Source organism: Equus asinus, chromosome X, assembly GCF_041296235.1.
Source record: "Equus asinus isolate D_3611 breed Donkey chromosome X, EquAss-T2T_v2, whole genome shotgun sequence".
NCBI lineage: Eukaryota > Metazoa > Chordata > Mammalia > Perissodactyla > Equidae > Equus > Equus asinus.
Window position 1 is genome coordinate 55,884,733 of NC_091820.1, and position 24,051 is coordinate 55,908,783.

Consider the following 24,051-nt stretch of genomic DNA (forward strand, 5'->3'; position numbering starts at 1 on the left):
CTGGAAGGTACTAGAAAAAGTCTCCAAAAGCCAGTGTTATAGGTTCTACTAATCTAGGATAGGCCTGTAACAAGTCCTTTTACTGAAACTTAAAACATGAGAGGGAGGAAAGCCTAACCATTAACCTATAATATATTGAAGTGCTCTGTTTTTTAAGAAGGATTTAGTATGTCCTGCCCTCGGAGAATCACCGGGACCAGAAATCATGATGAGAAAGGATATGGGAACACTGGAGCTTCCTTTGAATTCTCTTTGAGTCTTACTGGTTGGGAATTTCTGGGCAGAAGGGAAATGCTTTACAAACTGCTCTTACTAAGAGCCCCTTCACTCCTTGCCTTAAAGGAAGTGAGATTCAAGTTTCAACAACGGTGTAATGTTTCACTCAGCCGATGCAGAGACTCCATTTGCTAACCCTAAATTCTTTCCTTGCTATTGAACCAATAGCCCTTTTACCTATGACCTCCTTAATCATGTGACTTCCTGGAAATAATCCTTTCTTCCAAGGGCTTTGCGGAATCACTTAAACAGAAGTGTTAATCCATATGTTGCAATGCCAGATAAAGCCTAAATTCCAGTGGAAACAACAGAGCTCGCTCATATGATAGCATGTAAACAAATTAGTCCTAATAAGTGGTTTTGGGTTTCCCTTCTTGGTGGTTGTTGTTCCAATGCCCCCAAAAGGAATTTGCCATTCTCTGGGAGAGAATCAGTGTTTACCCTCTCCCTTCAGGTAATCACTACCTAGAGTAGCTGTATGTGATCAGTTCTTATGTATATAAGAGACAGAGGCTGCAATACATTTGTCTGACTTCATGAACACATTTTTCTCGAGTATCCACTGTGGCATTTATTTCCTTATAGAGTAGGCTCTAGCTACCTTGACTGACTGTAAAATAAAAATAAAAAATAACCCTTCATTCTGTTCACTTTTCTGCTGCATTGCCTTTATTTGATATGTCTGTTCTTAGGATGATATGTTCATGAAAGCTGGCTAGATCTGCACATTATAGAGGTAGACTTGGTGGTAAAACATAAAAAGAAAGAGTAGAATCTATAAAGTGGGTTAAACTTTGGCCCGTTGGAATAGCTAAGTGTTTCACTCTGGGCCAGTGATCTCTGGCAGAGCAGGAGAGGTGCAATAAATGTGTCAGTTGCCACATGACCCTATTTTTTACAAAGACTGCACGATCAACCTTTATAAAGACAGACTCTTGAGAGGTTGGACGTGGAAGCATGTGGCTGTTGGGGTATGTGTGACTACAAAATAGGTCCAGCACCTTAAATGGTCTCTGTATACACTTGAAAAAAATTAACCAATATAAAATCCACTAGTAAGCTTTGTTTCAGAATCTTTTCCTAAACTGAAACATTATTTGTCATTGCAGGATGAAACTGTTGCTTGCATGGCTGCAGCCATTGATACTACCGTGGAACCAGAAGCTGTAAGTAATTGGCCTCTTTGTGTAGAACCAGGAGCTTTAACTGTGTCGTTTCCTATAAGTTATCACTCATCTGAGGAATAGAATCCCTAATTGCCACCATCTCCATAGAATGCCTTGGAAATCCAGAAAGCTTGAGTGTAAATCTCAGCTTTGTAAGCTCTCTAACTTGGATAGACTCTGTCTCTAATAGTATAACTGGTAACGGGTGGCAGGGCTTCTTGGGGATGTCACTTTCCATATTTGTGGTCTGGCTTACTGATTTCTTATTAGATGCTAATATTCTCCATTGACTGTCTAGCAAGTTAATGAGGAAGGGAACAAATTATGGAAATTATGGCAAAGTCTAAAAAGCATTAGAGAAGAAATGGAAGAGAATTTTTTCTCCACATACTTTTCTATGGATGGGATGGTTAGGGGCTAAAAGAGCCAAGGAAAATATTTTGAGTGTTCAAGTTGCAACAATAGATAAAATGTATTAGATGTTGGCTAAAGATTATAGAGCCAGGTCAAAATCAAAGGCTGAACAATGATTTGATTGAGACAGCTTTTTCCGCCTAAAACAAATGTATACCAATATTTGCCAGTCTCGTGGCGCAGCGGTTAAGTTTGCACTTTCTGCTTCCGTGGCCCGGGGTTCGCCAGTTTGGATCCCGGGTGCCGACATGGCACCGCTTGGCAAGCCATGCCGTGGCAGGCGTCCCACATACAAAGTAGAGGAAGATGGGCACAGATGTTAGCTCAGGGCCAGTCTTCCTCAGCAAAAGGAGGAGGATTGGCGGCAGGTGTTAGCTCAGGGCTAATCTTCCTCAAAAAAAAAAAACTATGTTTCAATTTTCTGAAAGAAGAAAGATAGGAGATAAATCAGGTGCCAGAGGTCAGCTCTGTGCGAATAAATGAAGCCTCTTCTCCATTTCCACCTTTCCTAAAAGTGCCATTTCCAGAGCCCTCTCTCCTCTAAGGACCCCTTAGAATGAGGTAAAAGTAAGAAATGTTGATCAGATCAATAAAAGAAAGAGCAGGAAACTTAGTTTGCTCTAAAAGAGTCAGATAAAGGATGTAAGAAATAAGGTTCTTGTAGAGCAGGGAAATAGGCTAGCTCAATTTATTTCAGATGTTTAAAGTAAATATATGAGAAGCCACAGTTTTATTAGTAATGGTAAAGTGGCTGTGAGGCTTGATGAAACAGTGCCTAAGGAACTCCAACTGCTCGTTTCTCTTAGAAATCATTATTCTAATCTTTTCCAGCAGGTGGAAACCAGTCCGGAGACCAGCAGGTCTTCTGATGCTTTCACCACTCAGCATGCTCTACGTCAAGCTCAGATGTCTAAGGAGCTGGTTGAGTTGAATAAAGCCCTTGCCCTGAAAGAGGCCCTAGCCAGGAAGATAACTCAGAATGACAGCCAACTACAGCCCATTCAGTTCCAGTACCAGGTAAAATGTTTACTAGGCCAGCATTTGTTCATGTATACCATCTCTCTTTAATTGTATAGGAAGAAAACAGGCACACGGTTTTTGGTGATGACAAGACATTATAATATGCCTAGTACAACTGGAGTTGTAACTATTGATTTAAAAAAGGATACATTCAGGATAGGGAACCTGTAGCTTTGTTTCATTTAATCTAATACCTTACCTTATGCAACAGATATTTAATAGTTTGATACTGTTATAATAAATGTGGTCCCTGCTTGTGGAGAAATTTGTTCTAATAACTATGCTGGGATTCTGAAGGTACATCTCTTAGTCGATGATCTAGGTTATAGGGTGAATTATGAAGAGACTTGTAGTAGATATCACATGACTTGGCAACTGGCTAAACTGTTTTTCCTAGTGGTAGTCCTAAGTGGCCCTTGCTAGTGAATAGCAGGTCTTTACTTAAAGAGAAGTCTTTGGCTTTCAGGTTATCCACAAGGCTACCCTTGCTCTAGGCATTATTTTCTCTTGTAGCCCAGTGCTTCCATCACAAAGGGATGTTAGTGGAGCTAGTAAGGGGAAGAGTGGATGGTTTTCCCATCCAGTTATATGCTGCCACCCTCAAAGTCCTATATACTGGTATCGAGAAATCCCTGTAGTACTCATGCTTTTCTACCACCAACTCCCCTAAATTTTCAGAGTAAACAAGAAAAGTATTTCTACTAAATAATTTTCACTGCTTTTTTCCCCTGGGGTAAAGGTTGCTTCCAAAATAATGACTGAGTTGCCAATAGAGGTTTTATTTCCTTTTTGTTATCACAGTCATGTTTAACTTTTTTAAAACTAGTTTTTATTTATGTCAAACAAATGCAAGTATATCATTTTTAAAAGTCAAAGAGTATAATACCCAGAAAAATAAAAGCAATCTCCTGCCCTACTACCTTCTCTCCTGTTCCCTAGGCTTATACTTTGAGTTCTTTAAGCTATTTCTTCTGACACTTACGTCCATATTTCTAGATAAGAGTTGGTAGTATAATTATGTTAATTTAAAAATTTTAGACATTATCAATTGACTTCCCACTATGAAAGATGGGAATATAGCTCTAGTATACAGCCACTCATGCAATCTGCTTCACCTCTATCTTTTTAAAATGGTTATATCACAATTTCAATTAAATGAATATTTAGTGTTTAAATTTTTATGATTATGTAAATATGTTTTACAGCTGAGCCACATGGTATATAATATGATTCCATTTTCTTTCTTGTACAGCTTTTCGTATTTCCTGGAGTTAATAATCTCATTTTTTTTTCTTTTCATTAAGATTATGATAGTTTACAACCTTGTGAAATTTCAGTTGTACGTTATTGTCAGTCATGTTGTAGGTGCACCACTTCACCCTTTGTGCCCTCCCCCCACCCCCCCTTTCCCCTGGTAACCACCAATCAGTTCTCTTTGTCTATATGTTAACTTCCACCTATGAGTGGAGTCATACAGAGTTTGTCTTTCTCTATCTGGCTTATTTCACTAACATAATACCCTCAAGGTCCATCCATGTTGTTGTGAATGGGACGATTTTGTCCTTTTTTATGGCTGAGTAATATTCCATTGTATATATATATACCACATCTTCTTTATCCAATCATCTGTTGATGGGCACTTAGGTTGCTTCCACATCTTGGCTATTGTAAATAATGCTGCGATGAACATAGAGGTGCATGGGACTTTGGGAATTGCTGATTTCAGGTTCTTAGGATAGATACCCAGTAGTGGGATGGCTGGGTCATATGGTATTTCTATTTTTAATTTTTTGAGAAATCTCCATACTGTTTTCCATAGTGGCTGCACCAGTTTGCATTCCCACCAACAATGTATGAGGGTTCCTTTTTCTCCACAACCTCTCCAACCTTTGTCACTTTTTGTTTTGGATATTTTTGCCATTCTACCAGGTGTAAGATGACATCTTAGTGTAGTTTTGATTTGCATTTCCCTGATGATCAGTGATGATGAGCATCTTTTCATGTGTCTATTGGCCATCCGTCTATCTTCTTTGGAGAAATGTCTGTTCATGTCTCCTGCCCCTTTTTTGATCAGGTTGTTTGATTTTTTGTTGTTGAGCTGTGTGAGTTCTTTATATATTATGGAGATTAACCCTTTGTTGGATAAATAACTTGTAAATATTTTTTCCCAATTAGTGGGTTGTTTTTTGTTTCAATCCTGTTTTCCCTTGCCTTGAAGAGGCTCTTTAGTCTGATGAAGTCCCATTTGTTTATCCTTGTATTGTTTCCCTCGTCTGAGGAGTTATGGTGTCCGAAAAGATTCTTTTGAAACTGATGTCAAAGAGGGTACTGCCTATATTCTCTTCGAGAAGATTTATTGTTTCAGGCCTAATCTTTAGGTCTTTGATCTATTTTGAGTTTATTTTTGTGAATGGTGAAAAAGAATGGTCAATTTTCATTCTTTTACATGTGGCTGTCCAGTTTTCCCAGCACCATTTGTTGAAGAGACTTTCTTTTCTCCAGTGTAGGCCCTTTGCTCCTTTGTTGAAGATTAGCTGTCCATAAATAATCTCATTTTTTTTTCATTTACTTAGTTTTCTATATACCTGTCAATAATTTATCTCCAAACTTCTTGACAGAATTATAAAACTTCTCTCAATATGGTCAAACATTCCAGGTAATTTAACAACCCATTTCTTTCTTGAAGACAACCCTCCTGGAATCCTCTATCCTGGTTTGCTTTCTCTAGGCCCATTGCTCAGCCGTTAACCGGGACCATCATCCTGGGAATCTGCTTCACTTCTTGTCTCTGTGTTGAAGCCAGTTCTGTGTCTTCCCCATTCTTGGGATGCCCCTTTATGTTGGTGGAGTACAACCCCAGTAGTTTTCTGTGAAAGAAAAATGTTTTAAACCATTGCATGCCTGAAAATAGCTTTTTGTTGTTGTAGTTGTTCATACACAGTTAGTTTGGCTGGGTTTACAATTCTAGAGTGGAAGTCATTTTTCTTCAGAGTTTTGAAGGCTTAGCTCCATTGTCTTCGATTTCCAATGTTGCTGTTGAGAAGTCTATCGTAATTCCTGAATCTTTTTATTTGATCTGTATTTTTTTCCCCTCTGGAAACTTGCAGGATCTTTTCTTTTCTTTTATCTTTTTTTTTTTTTTTTTGAGGAAGATTAGCCCTGAGCTAACTACTGCCAATCCTCCTCTTTTTGCTGAGGAAGACTGGCCCTGAGCTAACATCCAAGCCCATCTTCCTCTACTTTATGTGTGGGCCGCCTACCACAGCATGGCTTTTGCCAAGCGGTGCCATGTCCACACCCAGGATCTGAACCGGCAAACCCCAGGCTGCTGAGACGTGGAACTTAACCACTGCGCCACTGGGCCGGCCCCTCAGGATCTTTTCTTTGTCCCCAGGTGTAATTTAATTTCACAATGATGTGCCTTGGTATGGGTCTTTTCTCATTTATTCTTCTTGCTGCTTAGTGAATCCTTTCAATCTAGAAATTTGTATTCTCCTTTAATGGGAAGTTTTCATGTATTATTTATTTAATAATGTCTCCTCTCTCCATTTTTCCTTGCACTCCTCTTAGTCAGATATTGGACCTCTTAGATTTAGTCTCTGCTTTTCTTATCTCTTCCCTCCTATTTTCTATTTCTTTGTCTTTTTATTCCATTTTCTGGAAGATTTCCTTCCACTACTTCTGGTGAATTCTTTTATTTGCCTATTAATTTCTAAGATTTTTTAATCCTCTAATTGTTCCCTTTTTTAGCCTCCTGTTCTTTTTTTTTCATGGATGCAGTGCTCCTCTCTAAGGATAGATTTAAATTTTGTTGAGGTTTGCTTCTTCCTGCCTTTCCTCTGTTTCCTTCAAATCTCCTTCTTTAGTGTGGTGGGGTTTTTTTGTCTTTCTTTCATGTAAGAGCTTTTCTCAAATTTCCAGTGATCTTTGGCTGTCCATTCATATTTAACAGTGAGGTGGTAAAAGCCAATAGGAAGTTCTGTATGCATGGTTTTCTCTTGGGCTGGTCAGTTTCCCATAAAGAAATCACTCATTCTCCTGCCTGAAGTTGTGTGGGTAGGGTGGTGGTATACCCTATTTCTAGTAACCCAGAGAAAATAAGGGAGTTGTAGTCTCTCCAGTCATATACAGACTTTTATTTAATCCTCTATGAGCAATATGATACTTTATCCCTGCCTTTCGCTATGTCTGCTATTTGTGTCCAGCCTGTCAGGTTCAGCCTCTCCAGAGAGGAAACCTCTGCTCTTCTCTATGTTTCTATGGCTTGTTTCTTCTTGGCTTTTGTCCTATAGGAGTCATATTTCAGCTTTTTCTACTCCCCTAAGTCAGTGACTACTTGCTCAACTATTTTCCTCTTCCAAAAGCTTGTTTCTATCTCTTGACTGCTCTCTTTATCCTTGTTGATTTATACCTTTTTAGGTCACCTCAGTGGAATTTCAGGGGGAGCGAGTTAAATATGTAGCTCAACCCTCCATGTTAACAGGACATAAAACGCAGCCTTTTTTAGGTCAGATCTATTTTGGCCTTTCCAGGGTAAACAGAGGATTAATGGTAAGGCTTGGAAATTATTCCTCTCTTCTTGTAGTCTTGCCTAGAGACACAGGTACATATGTTCCCCCAGAGTACCTCTAACCCTATGAAGAGGTGCTAGTAATGAGCTATAGCTATAGCTGTAGTAAGATATCTTGTCCTTTTTTCCCTTGGAATCAAATATGCTTGAGATCCCAAAACTAAATGTTAAGAGAAAATAAATTCTTTTTTTTTTTTTTTGCTGAGAAAGATTCTCTCTGAGCTAACATCTCTTGCCAATCTTCCTCTCTCTTTTTTTTTCAGCCAACTACATAGTTGTATATTTTAGTGGTAAGTCCTTCTAGTTCTTCTATGTAGCCACTGACACAGCATGGCAACTGACAGACGAGTAGTGTGATTCTGCACCCGGCCCAGAACCCAGCCCACCAAAGTGAAGCACGCTGAACTTTAGCCACTAGGCCATCAGGGCTGGCTCAGAAACAAATTCTTAGTGTAAACAGTACCTTTTAATCACATGTAGATCATTGTCTCTCTTTTTCTAAGAAATAAAGGTAACTTTGTTCTAAACAATATTTTTCCTATTACTGTGAGGAATTGCTATAGAAAAATTTGAGGGGGTATAGGTTCTGATTAATGAAGTTGTTTACCATGAGTTATAGTAGCCCAGGACTCAAATATTTGAATAATTCCCCTTGTGGAGTCAGTGAGACAATTATTGACTGAATGTGGCAAATGTATTGAAGAGATACTATTTTCCACCCATCTGATTGGTAAAAACTTTGAAGTGTAGTAACATCAAATGTTGACAAGGTACCGGGAAAGAAGTACTCTCTTACATAGCTAGCGAGAGTGTAAATTGGAATAGCCACTTTGGAGTAAAGTTTGGCAACATCTATTAAAACTGAAAATGTGTACCTCCATGATCTTGTAATTCCACTTGTCTTCCTCTAGAAAAACTTTGCACATGTGCACAGAAGGCATGTACAAGAATATTTCATTATGGCAAAAAAAAGAGAGAATGAGATAGATCTATATGTACTGATAGAAATAAATCTCCATGACCAAGTAAAAAAAAAACAGGCAAGTTACACCATAATATATACATACACTGTAATTCTATTTATCTTTAACACATTTCAACAGGTGCAAACACACATACATATATGCACATGTGTATGTGTGTGTGTATATGTTATATATATTTTTTTATTTTATTATTATTATTATTTTTTTTTTTTTGGTGAAGAAGAATGGCCCTTAGCTAATATCTGTTGCCAATCTTCCTCTTTTTACTTGAGGAAGATTGTCCCTGAGCTAACATCTGTGCCAATCTTCTTCCACTTTGTATGTGGGACGCCGCCACAGCATGGCTTGATGAGCAGTGTGTAGGTTCACGCCTGGGATCCAAACCCATGAACCCCAGGCCACCAAAGCGGAGCACACAAACTTAACCACTATACCACCTGACTGGCCGCTATATATTATACATTATTTTTTATATCTATTTACATATATTATATATTCTAGATATTTGCCACAATATATTTATATAATTATTAATTATGTATATATTCTAGGCATTTACATATATGTGTAAATGTCCAGAAGCGTAATATGTAAATGTCTAGAAAAAAATGTCTGGAAGATCTGGACCAAGCTGATGGCCATGGTTATACTTCTAGAGAGGGGACTGAAATTTTGGCAAGAGTGGAGGAGTCAAGGGGACTTGCCTTTTATATATATTATCTGGATTATTTTTTGCAAAAATATTTTCTTTGTTGATTATTATTATTATTTTTTATTGAGTTAATGATAGGTTACAATCTTGTGAAATTTCAGTTGTACATTATTGTCTGTCAGTCGTGTTATAGGTGCACCCCTTCACCCTTTGTGCCCACCCCCCACCCCACCTTTCCCCTGGTAGCCACTAATCTGTTCTCTTTGTCCACATGTTTAAATTCCTCATATGAATGGAGTCATACAGAGATTGTCCTTCTCCATCTGGCTTATTTCACTTAACATAATTCCCTCAAGGTCCATCCATGTTGTTGCAAATGGGACGATTTTCTTCTTTTTTATGGCTGAGTAGTATTCCATTGTATATATATACCACATCTTCTTTATCCAATCATCTGTTGATGGGCACTTAGGTTGCTTCCACATCTTGGCTATTGTAAATAATGCTGTGATGAACATAAAGGTGCATGGGACTTTGGGAATTGCTGATTTCAGGTTCTTTGGATAGATACCCAGTAGTGGGATAGCTGAATCATATGGTAGTTCTATTTTTAATTTTTTGAGGAATCTCCATACTGTTTTCTGTAGTGGCTGCACCAGTTTGCATTCCCACCAGCAGTGTATGAGGGTTCCTTTTTCTCCACAACCTCTCCAACATTTGTTACTAGTTGTTTTAGTTATTTTTGTCATTCTAATGGGTGTAAGGTGATATCTTAGTGTAGTTTTGATTTGCATTTCCCTGATGCACAGCGATGATGAGCATCTTTTCATGTGCTTATTGGCCATCTGTATATCTTCTTTGGAGAAATGTCTGTTCATTTCTCCTGCCCATTTTTTGATCGGGTTGTTCGATTTTTTGTTGTTGAGTTATGTGAGTTCTATATATATTATGGATATTGAGCCTTCGTCAGATGTATTACTTGCAAATTTTTTTTGCACTTAGTGGGTTGTTTTTTTGTTTCAATCCTGTTTTCATTTGCCTTGAAGAAGCTCTTTAGTCTGAGGAAGTCCCACTTGTTTATTCTTTCTATTGTTTCCCTTGTCTGAGAAGACATGGTGTCCAAAAAGATCCTTTGAATACTGATGGCAAAGAGTGTACTGCCTACATTTTCTTCTAGAAGCCTTATGGTTTCAGGTCTCAGCTTTAGGTCTTTGATCCATTTTGAGTTTATTTTTGTGAATGGTAAAAAGGAATGGTCAATTTTCATTCTTTTACATGTGGCTTTCCAGTTTTCTCAGCACCTTTTGTTGAAAAGACTTTCTTTTCTCCATTGTATGCCCTCAGCTCCTTTGTCGAAGATTTGCTGTCCATAGATGTGTGGTTTTATTTCTGGGCTTTCAATTCTGTTCCATTGATCTCTGCACCTGTTTTTGTACCAGTACCATCCTGTTTTGATTACTGTAGCTTTGTAGTATATTTCGAAGTCAGGGATTGTGATGCCTCCAGCTGTGTTCTTTTTTCTCAGGATTGCTTTAGCAATTCAGGGTCTTTTGTTGCCCCATATGAATTTTAGGATTCTTTGTTCTATTTCTGTAAAGAACGTCATTGGGATTCTGATTGGGATGGCATTGAATCTGTAGATTGCTTTAGGTAGAATGGACATTTTCACTATGTTTATTCTTCCAATCCATGTGCATGGAATGTCTTTCCATCTCTTTATGTCATCATCCATTTCGTTCAGAAAAGCCTTTTAATTTTCGTTGTATAAGTCTTTCGCTTCCTTAGTTAAATTCACCCCAAGGTATTTTATTCTTTTTGTTGTGATTGTGAATGGTATTGTGTTCTTGAGTTCTTTTCCTGTTAGTGCCTTATTAGAGTATAGAAATGCTACTGATTTATATAAATTGATTTTATGCCCTGCAACTTTGCTGTAGTTGTTGATTGCTTCTTAAAGTTTTCCAATGGATTCTTTGGGGGTTTTCTATATATAACATCATGTCGTCTGCAAACAGCAAGAGTTTCACTTCTTCCCTCCCTATTTGGATTCCTTTTATTCCTTTTTCTTGCCTAATTGCTCTGACCAAAACCTCCAGTACTATGTTAAATAAGAGTGGTGATAGAGGGCATCCTTGTCTCATTCCTGTTTTCAGGGGCATGGCGCTCAGTTTTTGCCCATTGAGTATGATGTTGGCTGTGGGTTTGTCATATATGGCCTTTATCATGTTGAGGTAGTTCCCTTCTATCCCCATTTTGTTCAGAGTTTTTATCATAAATTGCTGTTGGATCTTGTCAAATGCTTTCTCTGCATCTATTGAGATAATCATGTGGTTTTTATTCCTCAGTTTGTTGATGTGGTATATCATGTTGATTGATTTGCAGATGTTGGACCATCCCTGTGTCCCTGGTATGAATCCCACTTGATCATGATGTATGATCCTTTTGATGAATTGCTGAATTTGGGTTGCCAAAATTTTGTTGAGGATTTTTGCATCTATGTTCATCAGTGATGTTGGCCTGTAGTTCTCCTTTTTTGTGCTGTCCTTGTCAGGCTTTGGTATCAGCATGATGTTGGCCTCATAGAATGTGTTAGGAAGTGTTCCATCTTCCCTAATTTTTTGGAATAGCTTGAAAAGGATAGGTATTAAATCCTCTCTGAAAGTGTGGTAGAATTCCCCAGGAAAGCCATCTGGGCCTGGGGTTTTATTCTTTGGGATGCTTTTGATTGCTGTTTCAATCTCTTTCCTTGTGATTGGTCTGTTCAAATTGTCTGCTTCTTCTTGACTAAGCTTTGGGAGATTGTAGGAGTCCAAGAATTTGTCCATTTCCTCTAGGTTATCCATTTTGTTGGCATATGGTTTTTCATAGTATTCTCTTATAATCCGTTGTATTTCTGCAGAGTCTGTTGTTATTTCTCCTCTTTCATTTCTGATTTTGTTTATTTGAACTTTCTCTCTTTTGTGTCTTTCTAAGTCTGGCTAGGGGTTTGTCAATTTTATTTATCTTCTCAAAGAACCAGCTCTTTGTTTCATTGATCCTTTCTACTGCCTTTTTCGTTTCAAAAGCATTTATTTCTGCTCTGATTTTTATTATTTCTCTCCTTCTGCTGACTTTGGGCTTTGTTTGTTCTTCTTTTTCTAATTCAGTTAGGTGTAGTTTAAGATTATTTGGGATTTTTCTTGTTTGTTAAGATGTGCCTGTATTGCGATGAATTTTCCTCTAAATACAGCTTTTGCTGTATCTCATATGAGTTGGTATGGCATGTTATCATTTTCATTTGTCTCCAGGTATTCTTTGATTTTTTCTTTAATTTCTTCAATGATCCATTTCTTAGTCAATAGCATGTTGTTTAGTCTCCACATCCTTGTGCCTTTCTTAGCTTTTTTCTTGTAATTAATTTCTAGCTTTATAGCATTATGATCGGAGAAGATGCTTGTTATTATTTCAATTTTTTTAAATTTGTAGAGGCTTGCCTTGTTTCCCAACATATGGTCTATCCTTGAGAATGTTCCATGCGCACTGGAGAAGAACGTGTATTCTGCTGTTTTTGGATGGAGTGTTCTGTATATGTCTATTAACTCTATCTGTTTTATCTTTTCGTTTAGCTCCACTGTTTCTTTGTTGATTTTCTGTCTGGATGATCTGTCCATTGATGTCTGTGTGGTACTATTATTGTGTTATTTTTGATATCTTCTTTTAGGTTTGTTAATAGTTGCTTTATGAACTTTGGTGCTCCTGTGTTGGGTGCATAGATATTTAGAAGCGTTATTTCTTCTTGATGAAGTGTCCCTTTGACCATTATATATTGGCCCTCTATGTCTCTCTTTACCTGCTTTATCTTGAAAACTGTTTTGTCTGATATAAGTATTGTGTGTGACACCTGCTTTCTTTTGTTTGCTATTAGCTTTGAGTATTGTCTTCTACCCGTTCACTCTGAGCCTGTGTTTGTCCTTGGAGCTGAGGTGTGTTTCCTGCAGGCAAGAAATTGTTGGATCTTATTCTTTAATCCATCTTGCCACTCTATGCCTTTTTATTGGAGAGTTCAATCCGTTTACATTGAGGGTGATTATTGATGCATGAGGGCTTAATGCTGTCATTCTGTTGCTCCTTTTCCAGTTTTCCTGCGTTTCCTTTGTTTCTCGTCCTGTGTGTTTTAGCCTACCCATTGACTTCTGCAATTTCTTATGCTGGGTTTCTTAGAGTTTTCCTTATTTATGTTTTGTGTCTCTGTTCCGTTTTTTACTTTGGTGGCTACCCTGAAGTTTGTGTTCAAAATCTCATGTATAACATAGTCCATTTTCTGGTGGTCTCTAACTTACTTAGCCTAGACTGATTCGGTCCCTTTCCTCCTCCCCTCCTAAATTATTGTTTTCATCTCTTATTCCAACTTGTATTGTGAGTTTGTAGTTAGAGTGATAAGGTTGTCTTTGCTTTGGTGATTTACTTCTATTTATCCTAATGCTGTAGTTGAATATTTGCTATCCTATTCCAATTCTATCTGTCTCCCTACTCTGTGTTTTGTGACCCCTTTCTCCCTTTTTTTCTTATTTCAGGTATGAGAGCCTTCTTGAGGATTTCTTGTAGTGGAGGTCTTGTGACTACAAAATCCCTTAGCTTTTGTTTGTCTGAAAAAGATTTAATTTCTCCCTCATATCTGAAGGATATTTTTGCTGGATAGAGTATTCTTGTCTGAAGATTTTTATCCTTTAAAATTTTGAATATGTCACTCCAATCTCTCCTAGCTTGCAAGATTTCTGTAGAGAAATCCGCTGAAAGTTTGATAAGGGTTCCTTTGTAGGTTATTTTCTTCTGCCTTGCTGCCCTGAGTATTCTTTCTTTGTCATTCATTTTTGCCATTTTTACTACTACATGCCTTGCAGTAGGTTTTTTTACATTGACAAATCTAGGAGATCTGAAAGCTTCCTCCACACACATTCCTCTCTCAATCCCTATATTTTGGAAGTTCTCTTCTATTATTTCATTGAGCACACTTTCTGCTCCATTTCACTTTTCCACACCCTCAGGAATTCTGATGATTCTTAAGTTGCATTTTCTCATTGAGTCAGCTATTTCTCGGAGATTTTCTTCAGTTTTTTTAATTCTTAGTTCTCTTTCTTCCTGTCTGGAGCCATTCAGCCTGTCTATCTTTGATTATGCTAATTTTCTCCTCTATGATGTCTACACGGGCATTCAGCGAATCCGTATTCTGTTTTGTCTGATCCATTGTATTTTTATTCTCTAGTATTTCTGATTGATTCTTCTTTATAGTTTCAATCCCTTTTGTGAAGTAACTCCAGAACTCCTTGAGTTGATTCTCCATATTTCCCTTTACCTTATTGAGTATTTTGATGATAGCTTTTTTGAACGCATCTTTACTTAGTTTACCTATTTCCAAGTGCTCAAGACATACTTCTGTATTTTTACTCTTTTCCTTTTGGACTGGAGTTTTTATAAATTCCTGGATGGTAGAGGAGCGGGTTTTGCGCATGATGCTATTATTTGGTTGCAGTTACAGCCTGTTGCCAGTAGATGGGGTCGAGCTCGCGTGTTCTGAGCCGTCTGCCTTGAGTTGCGATGGCAGCGCGCAGCGCAGGTTGGGGAGGAGGGGCACTTTCTCTTGCTCGCCGACCTGTATTTGGGTCAGCTCTTGCTCTCTGATCTCCCGGGGCCCTGGCTTGCTGGGGTTCCCCCACACGAAAGCTTTCCCCCATTAGCGGGTTTCCACTGCACGGGCGGTGGGAGTCCTGGATGATCCCCAGATGCACGGACCCTCCCCTGGTCCTTCCCTCACCCACGGCAGTGATCCCAGTCTCTAGGGGAGGGAGCGAAGTTCTCTCTTACCCTGTTCCAGCTCCTCCAAGGGGGGCTCCAGCCTCTCCGCCCTCCGTCCTCTGGCTGCTGTGGGTCTCCGACAATCTCTGTCATTAGGATTTTTTTTTTTTGGTCAGAAAGCAGTTGCTCTTTTTGGTTGTAATTTGGAGGGGAGAGAGTCCCAGGTGAGCCCACGCCACCGTGTTGCTGATGTCACCCCTAAGACCCTATAATAATATTTTCATAAGTATGTTTTCTATAAGTGTATACATACACACACGTGTTATTGCCAATTTAAATATGCAGGGTAACTCTAAAGCAATGAGATTGATTTTCATTAGTTATACTGAAGTGGCTCAATATTTTTCATGGAAAACAACTCTTGCATGTTTAGAAAGCCTCTCTGATACAGCCCTACCTAACCTGTCTCTGCTTCTTTGTATCATTTCAGTACTGGTCTAGGGCCTGCATATAATCTTCTTGGCTGCGAATCACTCAGCCAGCCAGTTTCCTTTCATCTTTTTTGGTTATAAGAACATGAAGGAGTCTGTTCATGGGATTTCCCCAATCTTGGAAACTACGAAACTTGAGTTTCTAGAATTCATTTCCTAAATGCATGCAGAACTGCAGTTGCTATTGAATACCTAAGTTTGAAAGTTCTGAATATAAGAATGTTTGTGCAGCTCTTTACAGTTTACAAAAGGTCATTATTTTTTATCTTATTTTGATCTTCCCAACAACCCTGTAAGATAGGTGGTGTCGTTAATTGTTTATACAGATAGGGAAACTCTTGGGGGTCCCCAAGACCACCTCCAGGTTCATTGATTTACCAGAGAACTCACAGGACTCAGGATATAGTCATACTCGTGGCTATGATTTATTACAGTGAAAGGATACAAAGCAAAATCAGCAAAGGGAAAAGGCACATGGTGCAAAGTCTGAAGGAAACTAGGTGCAAGCTTCCAAGAGTCTTCTGGCAGTGGGGTCACACAGGATGCACTTAATTCCTCCAGCAATGGGTTGTGACAGCATGTGTGAAATGTTATCTATCAGGGAAGCTCCCTTGAGCCTAAAAGTCCAGGGTTTTTACCAGAGTTCGTTCTTGTAGGCATTCTCTGCCTAGCATGTACCAAAATTCTAGACTCCCAGAAGGAAAGCATGTGATTAGGATAAATCATATTTTTTGTGCAGTTTAGGCATAATGAGCCACTCTTATCAGTTAGGGAATGGTGAGAACCCTACCAGAATTCAGGTTCCCAGACATGAGCCAAGGGCCAGCCTTGCAAGCAGACCTTTTGAAGGATGGCAGTCTCAGGCTTGCTGTATTAATAACTCTTTTCTGCACAGAAACTGAGGCTAAAAGAGATGTAGTGACTTTCCTTAAGATATTTAGATAATAAGCACTGGACTCAAAGTTCAAACCCAGGCCTTTGGATTCCAAGTCCATACTTTTCCCTCTATATGACTTTTATCTCCATCAAATCAAGTACAAATATTTTTTAGTGTACAGTTGAAGTGGTCATATTGAATACATAGTTCCCTAAGTTGTGGAATGTTGAAGTGATTTTCTTCCTATGCCTTGTAATACTTTCTTTCTCTCTGACCTATAATGTTTCTAGGATAACATAAAAAATCTAGAATTGGAAGTAATCAATCTGCAAAAGGAAAAGGAAGAATTGGTTCTTGAACTTCAGACAACAAAGAAGGATATCAACCAAGCCAAGTAAGAATAAAGTCAATAAATATTATTTCAAGTCCTTATTAATGTGTGAGGAGCTGTAGAGGAAATAGAGAAGTAAAAGAGCCATTTCCTGCTCCTACAGAATTTAAACTTAGGTTTGGAGAGGAGACCTAAACAAAAGAAAAGTTAGATAATTGAGATTTTAAATATTATCTCATGATGATAGTAAAAAAATGCTATAACACAGTATGTGATTAGTGGCCAAATAAATTTCTTAGGCAGTAATTGCTTTAAGAGTTCAGAGACAGGAGATATCAGTTCAGGCTGGCATGATCAAGGAAGGCTTTATAAAAAGTTAGCATTTGAGCTGGAGTTTGAAAGAATATCAGACCTACCAGACAGCAACAGTTTCTTTGTCCCTGCACTGATGATAAATTAGCTTGTGAATAGAATTAATGTCCAGGCTAGTATTAAAAAATCAATCTAGCCATCCCTTACTTAAGAATAAAATCAAGAGATGAGGCTGGCTCCATGGCCAACTGGTTAAGTTCACGCGCTCTGCTGCAGCGGCCCAGGGTTCGGATCCTGGGCGTGGACATGGCACCGCTCGTCAGGCCATGTTGAGGCGGCGTCCCACATCCCACAACTAGAAGGACCTGCAACTAAGATATACAACTATGTACAGGGGGCGTTTGGGGAGATAAAGCAGGAAAAAAAACCAAAAAAATGTTGGCAACAGTTTTTAACCCAGGTGCCAATCTTAAAAAAAAAAAAGAAGAAATCCAAGAGAGATAACCAGAATATCCTTCTTTCCCTCAGACCTCTGCCTTATTGTCTATTCAACCTTCTTTTTACTCAGTGACTGTTATGTCTCTCTATTAAGTCTAAAGTTCATGTTCTTAAAAGTTATGCTGAATGTTTACTTTCTATCTCAGACTTGTGTAACAATCATCAGAATTATTCCTTACAGCTAAAATGATGTGAAATGCCTTCAAAGAACCATCCTTTTAACACAGAGTGTTAGGGGAGTGGTATATTGAGGCAATTGTATTGTTTTATACTCAAAAACTTTGTTGTTTTCCTCTTTGTATTCAACTCCCATTTTTGAGACAGTTTTGGTTGTTTGGGCGGTATTCATTATTTAAAGATGGCTATGTGACTGGTCACCTTCTTTATAAGTATCAGGGTTGTGAACCTGGGAATCTAATATCATGTCTTTTGAAGTCAGGCTTTGCTGCTGCTGGTCTTCATTCCTATAGCATCTGTTTTTAGGTTAAGTGAGCGCCGCCGCAAACGTCTTCAGGAGCTAGAGGGTCAAATAGCTGATCTGAAGAAGAAACTGCATGAACAGTCCAAGCTTCTGAAGCTGAAAGAATCCACAGAGCATACAGTCTCCAAACTTAACCAGGAGATACAAGTAATAAACTCTTATCCTTGTGTTTACCCTATTGACACTTACAAGCATAGGTGTTCCATTTTGGATTACACTACAGAGGTGTTTTGTAGGACATTGTGCTAGTAGTCATCTAGAATATGAATAATAAAACCCTGCTTTGATATTCAGAGTTTAATTTTAGATTCTCAGAAACCAAAGGGCAAAGATACCTTAATGTTTAATGGTGATATCCTGACCACCTTCCATGATCGTGTGGAATAATTTTGTAAAGTAGTTGCAACATGACAGAGACCTAGAGAAAATTTTCACTTATTGAATGTTCAACTTCTGGCATGTGCAAAGTGGTGATTACAGGCCACTTGTAGTGAAACCTTTAGAATACAATCGTTGCTAGGTGGATTTGTCCTTGAGGCTTAGTAGAGATTTACTTGAAATTTCATTTATATACAGTCAATTTAGGGATGAATTTAGCATATAGGTACATTTTTTCTTTTATTTCTTCAGAGTGTTCATTTGTGTATTCTATACTTAGAAACCCTGTGCAGGTATAGCAAGGAGTATTGCAAGCCTAATCAGAAAATCTTTTGGCAGCCCTCTCAGCTTAGCTCTGGGTTTTCTCTCTTCTTAGTGGTTAGTCTATCCATCTGCACATCAGTCTAGGATAAGTACAGATGACTAATACTTGTACTGGTTTTTGTTTTTACAGGTGATGAAAAACCAGCGGGTACAGTTAATGCGTCAGATGAAAGAGGATGCCGAGAAGTTCAGACAGTGGAAGCAACAAAAAGACAAAGAAGTAATCCAGTTAAAAGAACGAGTAAGTAACTATAACTTCTCAAAGGCCTACCTAATAAACCCTTCTCAGGGCTGACTAACATTAAAGCTTCTCTTCAAACAACTGGTGTCTCTAAAAATGTGACACATTCATGAATTTAACAGCTATTTATGAAACATCTGTTATGTGCAAGGTATTATCCACTAGATGCCATGGAAAACAGAAAGATAAATCATATGTGAGCTCTGTCCTTGAAGAATGTCTTGTCTAAAGGGGAAGGTGAGACATAAGCATGGTTTTCTCCAATACAAGGAATAAAGAGATCTGTGCTTTACAAATGGTCTAAAATACCAAAGTAATTAAGAAAAGGAAGCATACTTCCAGTTAGAGTGAAAAGATGATAGCTGAACGGGCCTTGAATAATAAGGAGGATTTTGATAGAGATAAGTGCAGGCATTCTAGATAGATGCAATAGCAGGAGCAAAGACACAGAGATGACAACTTTGTAGGTATATTCAAGGAATGGCAAATTCTCCAGGTTGGATGAAGGATAGTAGTAGAAGATTCCATTGTTAAGACAAGTTGAAGCTGGATTGTTAAAGATCCAAGAAGTTTGAACTTTATTTTGTTAGCAGGGTAAAGATTTTTAAGGTTTTTGAGAAACAAAGTGATGTCAGCAAACTACAGCTTAAGCAAGATGCATGTGGGAATAATATGTAGAACTGAAGTATTGAGAAACTGGAGGCCAGAATACAAGTTGGGAAGATATTGCATCATCCAGAAAGATAGTAAGGGCCTGACTTAGAGTAACAAGAATTAGAGTAGTAACTATGTTCTTGGAAAGGACAATGATTTGGGGAAATTCTAGAGTTGACCAGAATGTGATATGTTGTGTCAAGAAATAGGGAGAGAAGTACTTTCAGAATGGTGGCATGAGGAGCTTTGTGGACTCTCTTCCCAGCAAAAGAAGCACAACTGGTAAAATTTATAAAAACAAGCATTAAAAGTCTCTGGAAATTGTCCTAAGGGCATACAGCAAATAAACAATATTTCAAGGAAATCTACTAAATCTCAGTAAGAAGAGCAAGAGTCTGTGGCATTTGAGCTACAACCAACTCCCTCCCTTCTCCCCCTAGCTCCCTATCTATGGCTGTGGTTTCTTCTATTTCATCCCCCACAGCTCCATGTTTCTAAAGCTCTATTTCAGGCAAGAGCAGCCAAGAGGTCTGGGGATGCCTTCTTCCACCCAGCCCCCACGCATAGGGAGGAAGTTCTATCCCTGCTGCAGATGGCCAGGAATACTGGGACCTGATTAATCCAACCCATCTAATCATAAGATGTACGTTCCATGTGAGGAGATGCAAGCCAGGAAAAATAGGATATACTACCCTTGCCCAGCACCCTACTCATAGAACAGAGATGTCACTCAGAGAAATGGGCTGCTGTCCCCACCCCCAGTTCCTGAGCAGCAGTGCACAGGTTCTGGCTGGGGGAGAGGCAGGCCATAGGAACTGCCATAGGAATTCAGCCCTCCCTAAGGGGACCAACTTTATTTGGGGACAGAGTTTGGGGAAGTTAAACCTAAAGATGCTGTCAAAAACGATGTAAATTTTGGTGGTGAGCAATTGAGAGGAGACCTGGTAGCTTGATGAGAAAAATAAGTGAAACAACAATAAAAATATTCAAAGATATAATGGCTGAAAACTTTCTAAATTTGATGAAAAAATAATCTACACATCCAAGAAGCTCAATGAACTCCAAGTAGGATAAATTCAAAGGCATCCATACCCAGACACATCATGTCAAAATGCTGAATGACAAAGACAAAAAAACTTGAAAGCAGCAAGAAAAGACAACTCATCACATACAAAGAAATCCCCCCAAAATTAACAGCTGAATTCTCATCAGAAACAATGGAGGCCAGAAGGCAGTGGGACAACATATTCAAAGTGCTAAAGAAAAATGCTATCAACCAAGAATCTTATAGACAGCTAAGTTTTCTTTCAGAAATAAAGACATTCCCAGATAAACAAAAGCTGAGTGAATTTGTTTTTAGCAGGCCTACCTTACAAGGAATACTAAAGAACTTAAGACTGAAAGCAAGGGATACCAGACAGTAATTTGAATTTGCGCACACACACACACACACACACACACACACAAACAAAACACAAAAACAAAGAGTGCCAGTAAAGGTATTATGTAGGTAATTCTAAAAGAGAGTGTAATTGCATATTTCTTCTCCTTTCTTCTCTTAACTGATTTAAAAAGGAATTATATAAAATAATATGTATATAATTGTATTGATGGGCCTATAACATATAGAAGTGTGATATATTTGACAATAACAGCACAAGGAGGTGGCTGGGAGCAAAGTTGTATTTGAGTAAGGAAATGATATCAGATGGTAACATGAATCTACAGGAAGAAATAACGAGAACCAGAAATGGTAAAATAAGAACGAATTCTATAAATATATATGTGTAAATATATATTTACTCTCCTATCATCTCAGCTTGTTTAAGGATGTAAATTATATAAAGTAATAATTATAATAATGTATTTTTGGATTACATATAATATACATAACAATAATAGCACACAAAAAGGGAAAGAACAGAGCTATATAGAAATAACATTGTTAGGGGCCGGCCCCATGGCGCAGCGGTTAAGTGCGCATGTTCTGCTTTGGCAGCCCAGGGTTCGCCAGCTCAGATCCTGGGTGCAGACATGGCACCGCTTGGCAAGCCATGCTGTGGTAGGCATCCCACATATAAAGTAGAGAAAGATGGGCACAGATGTTAGCTCAGGGCCACTCTTCCTCAGCAAAAAGAGGAGGACTGGCAGCAGTTAGCTCAGGGCTAATCTTCCTCAAAAAAAAAAAAAAGAAAGAACATTTTTATATCTCACTAGGATTAAGTTAATATAAATCGGAAGGAGATTCAGATAAGATGTTTATTATAAGCACTAGAGCAATCACGAAGAAAATAACTCAAAAATATAGTGAAATAATCATTAAAGGAATTAATATGCTACAAAATATTCATATTCCCTTAATGTAAAAGAAAGCGGTAAAGGAGAAATGAAGGAACAAAAATGACATAAGACGTAGAAAATGAAAAATAAACTTGAAAACATAAATCCAGCCATATTAATAATAACGTAATGTGAATGGATTAAACAATCTAATCAAAGGGTAGAGATTGTCAGGCTGGATTAAAAAGCCAAGATCTATAACAAGATATGCTGTCTATAGAAGACACATAATGGATTCAAAAATACAAATAAGTTGAAAGTAAAAGAATGGAAAAAGATCTACCATTCAAACATCAACCATAAAAGAGCCGAAGCAGCTATACAGACAAAACACACTTTAAAACACAAATGTTACTAGAAATAAAGAGGAACATTTTATAATGATAAAAGAGTCTATCCATCAAGAAGATGTAACAATTATAAAAAATATATGCACCCAACAACAGAGCCCCAAAATACATGAAGCAAACACAGAAATGAAGGGAGAAATAGACAAATCAACAATAATATTTGGACATTTCAATACCCCACTTTCAATGATGGATAGAAAAACTAGGCACAAGATGACCAAAGATAGCAAAGACTTCAACAATAGTATGAACTAACTATACCTTTAAAATTTAAAAGGATTGAAACAGAAAAAGTATATTTTCCAACCACATGAAATGAAATGAGAAATCAGGGGCTGGCCTGGTGGCACAGCAGTTAAGTATGCATGTTCCCACTTCGATGGCCCGGGGTTCACCAGTTTGGATCCCAAGTGCGGACATGGCACCACTTGGCAAGCCATGCTGTGGTAGGCGTCCCACATATAAAGTAGAGGAAGATGGGCACGGATGTGAGCTTAGGGCCAGTCTTCCTCAGGAAAAAGGGGGGGATTGGCGGCAGATGTTAGCTCAGGGCTAATCTTCCTCAAAAAAAAATCAGTAACAGAAATTTGAGAAATTCACAAATATGAACAAATTAACACAGTCCTAATTAAATAATGGGTTACAGAAGAAATCACAAGGAAAATTTGAGATGAATAAAAACAAAGATACAGCATACCAAAACTTATGGGTTGCAGCTAAAGCAGTGTTTAGAGGGAAATTTATACTTCTGAATGCCTGTATTAAAAATGAATATATATCTCAAAGCAATAACCTAGGCTTCTACTTTCAAACACAAAAAAAGAAGACCTTAACCCAAAGCTAGCAGAAGGAAGGAAATATTAAAGGTTAGAGAGGGGGCCAGCCCCGTGGCTGAGTAGTTCTGTTCACGTGCTCCACTTTGGCGGCCCAGGGTTTCGCTGGTTTGGATCCTGGGTGCAGACATGGCACTGCTCATTAGGCCATGCTCAGGCAGCATCCCACGTGCCACAACTAGAAGGACCCACAACTAAAAAATATACAACTATGTACTGGGCGGATTTGGGGAGAAAAAGCAGAAAAAGAAAAAAAGAAGATTGACAACAGTTGTTAGCTCAGGTGCCAATCTTTAAAAAGAAAAAAAAAAGGTTAGAGAATAAATTAATGAAATGGAGACTAGAAAAACAATAGAGAAAAATCAATGAAACCAAAAGTTGGTCCTTTAAAATGATGACAAATACTGACAAACCTTTGGTAGGCCTAATAAGAAAAAAAGAGAAGATTCAAATTACTAAAATTAGGAGTGAAAGAGGGGACATCACTAGTAGTGATGAATCCTTTCCAAAGGAAATTAATCCTGATGATGAATCCTGAATCCTTTCAGAAGGAAAAGATTATAAGAGAATACTATGAACAACTGTATGCCAACAAATTAGATAGCCTAGATGAAATGGAAAAATTCTTGGGAAGATAAAAACTGCCAAAACTGACTCAAGAAGAAATAGAAAATCTTTACAGACCTATAACAAGAGATTAAGTTAGTAGTTTAAAACTTTCCAGAAAGAAAAGCCCAGGCCCAGATGGCTTCACTAGTGAGTTCTCTCAGAACTTTAAAGAAGAAATAATACCAATTTTTCAGAAACTATTCCGAAAAACAGAAGCAGAGGGAACACTTCCCAACTCATTCTTTGAGGCCAGTATTTCCCTGATACCAAAACCATACAAAGACATCCCAAAAAAAGAAAACTATAGACCCATATCTCTTATGAATATAGGTGTGAACAATCTTCAACATAATACTGACAAACTGAATCCTAAAATGTATAAAACAATGATACAACATGACCAAGTAAGGTTCATCTGAAAAAACGCAAGCCTTCTTTAACATCTGAAAATCAATTAATGTAATACACTATATGAGTAA

General features: G+C 38.1%; 1 protein-coding gene across 6 annotated transcripts in view; it reads left to right on the plus strand.

Annotated features, from left to right (window-relative positions):
* KIF4A (kinesin family member 4A) overlaps positions 1–24,051 on the plus strand; it is a 122,926-nt gene that overhangs the window by 69,950 nt on the left and 28,925 nt on the right. For all 6 annotated transcript variants that reach the window (XR_011499927.1, XR_011499928.1, XR_011499930.1 and 3 more), the window contains exons 14-18: positions 1,386–1,442; positions 2,688–2,873; positions 16,512–16,615; positions 17,846–17,990; positions 18,676–18,786. Coding sequence is in view for 2 of the 6 variants with exons in the window: in XM_044764277.2 (XP_044620212.1) it covers positions 1,386–1,442; positions 2,688–2,873; positions 16,512–16,615; positions 17,846–17,990; positions 18,676–18,786 (603 nt within the window). In the remaining 4 variants the exon portion in view is untranslated. The remainder of the gene's footprint in view (positions 1–1,385; positions 1,443–2,687; positions 2,874–16,511; positions 16,616–17,845; positions 17,991–18,675; positions 18,787–24,051) is intronic.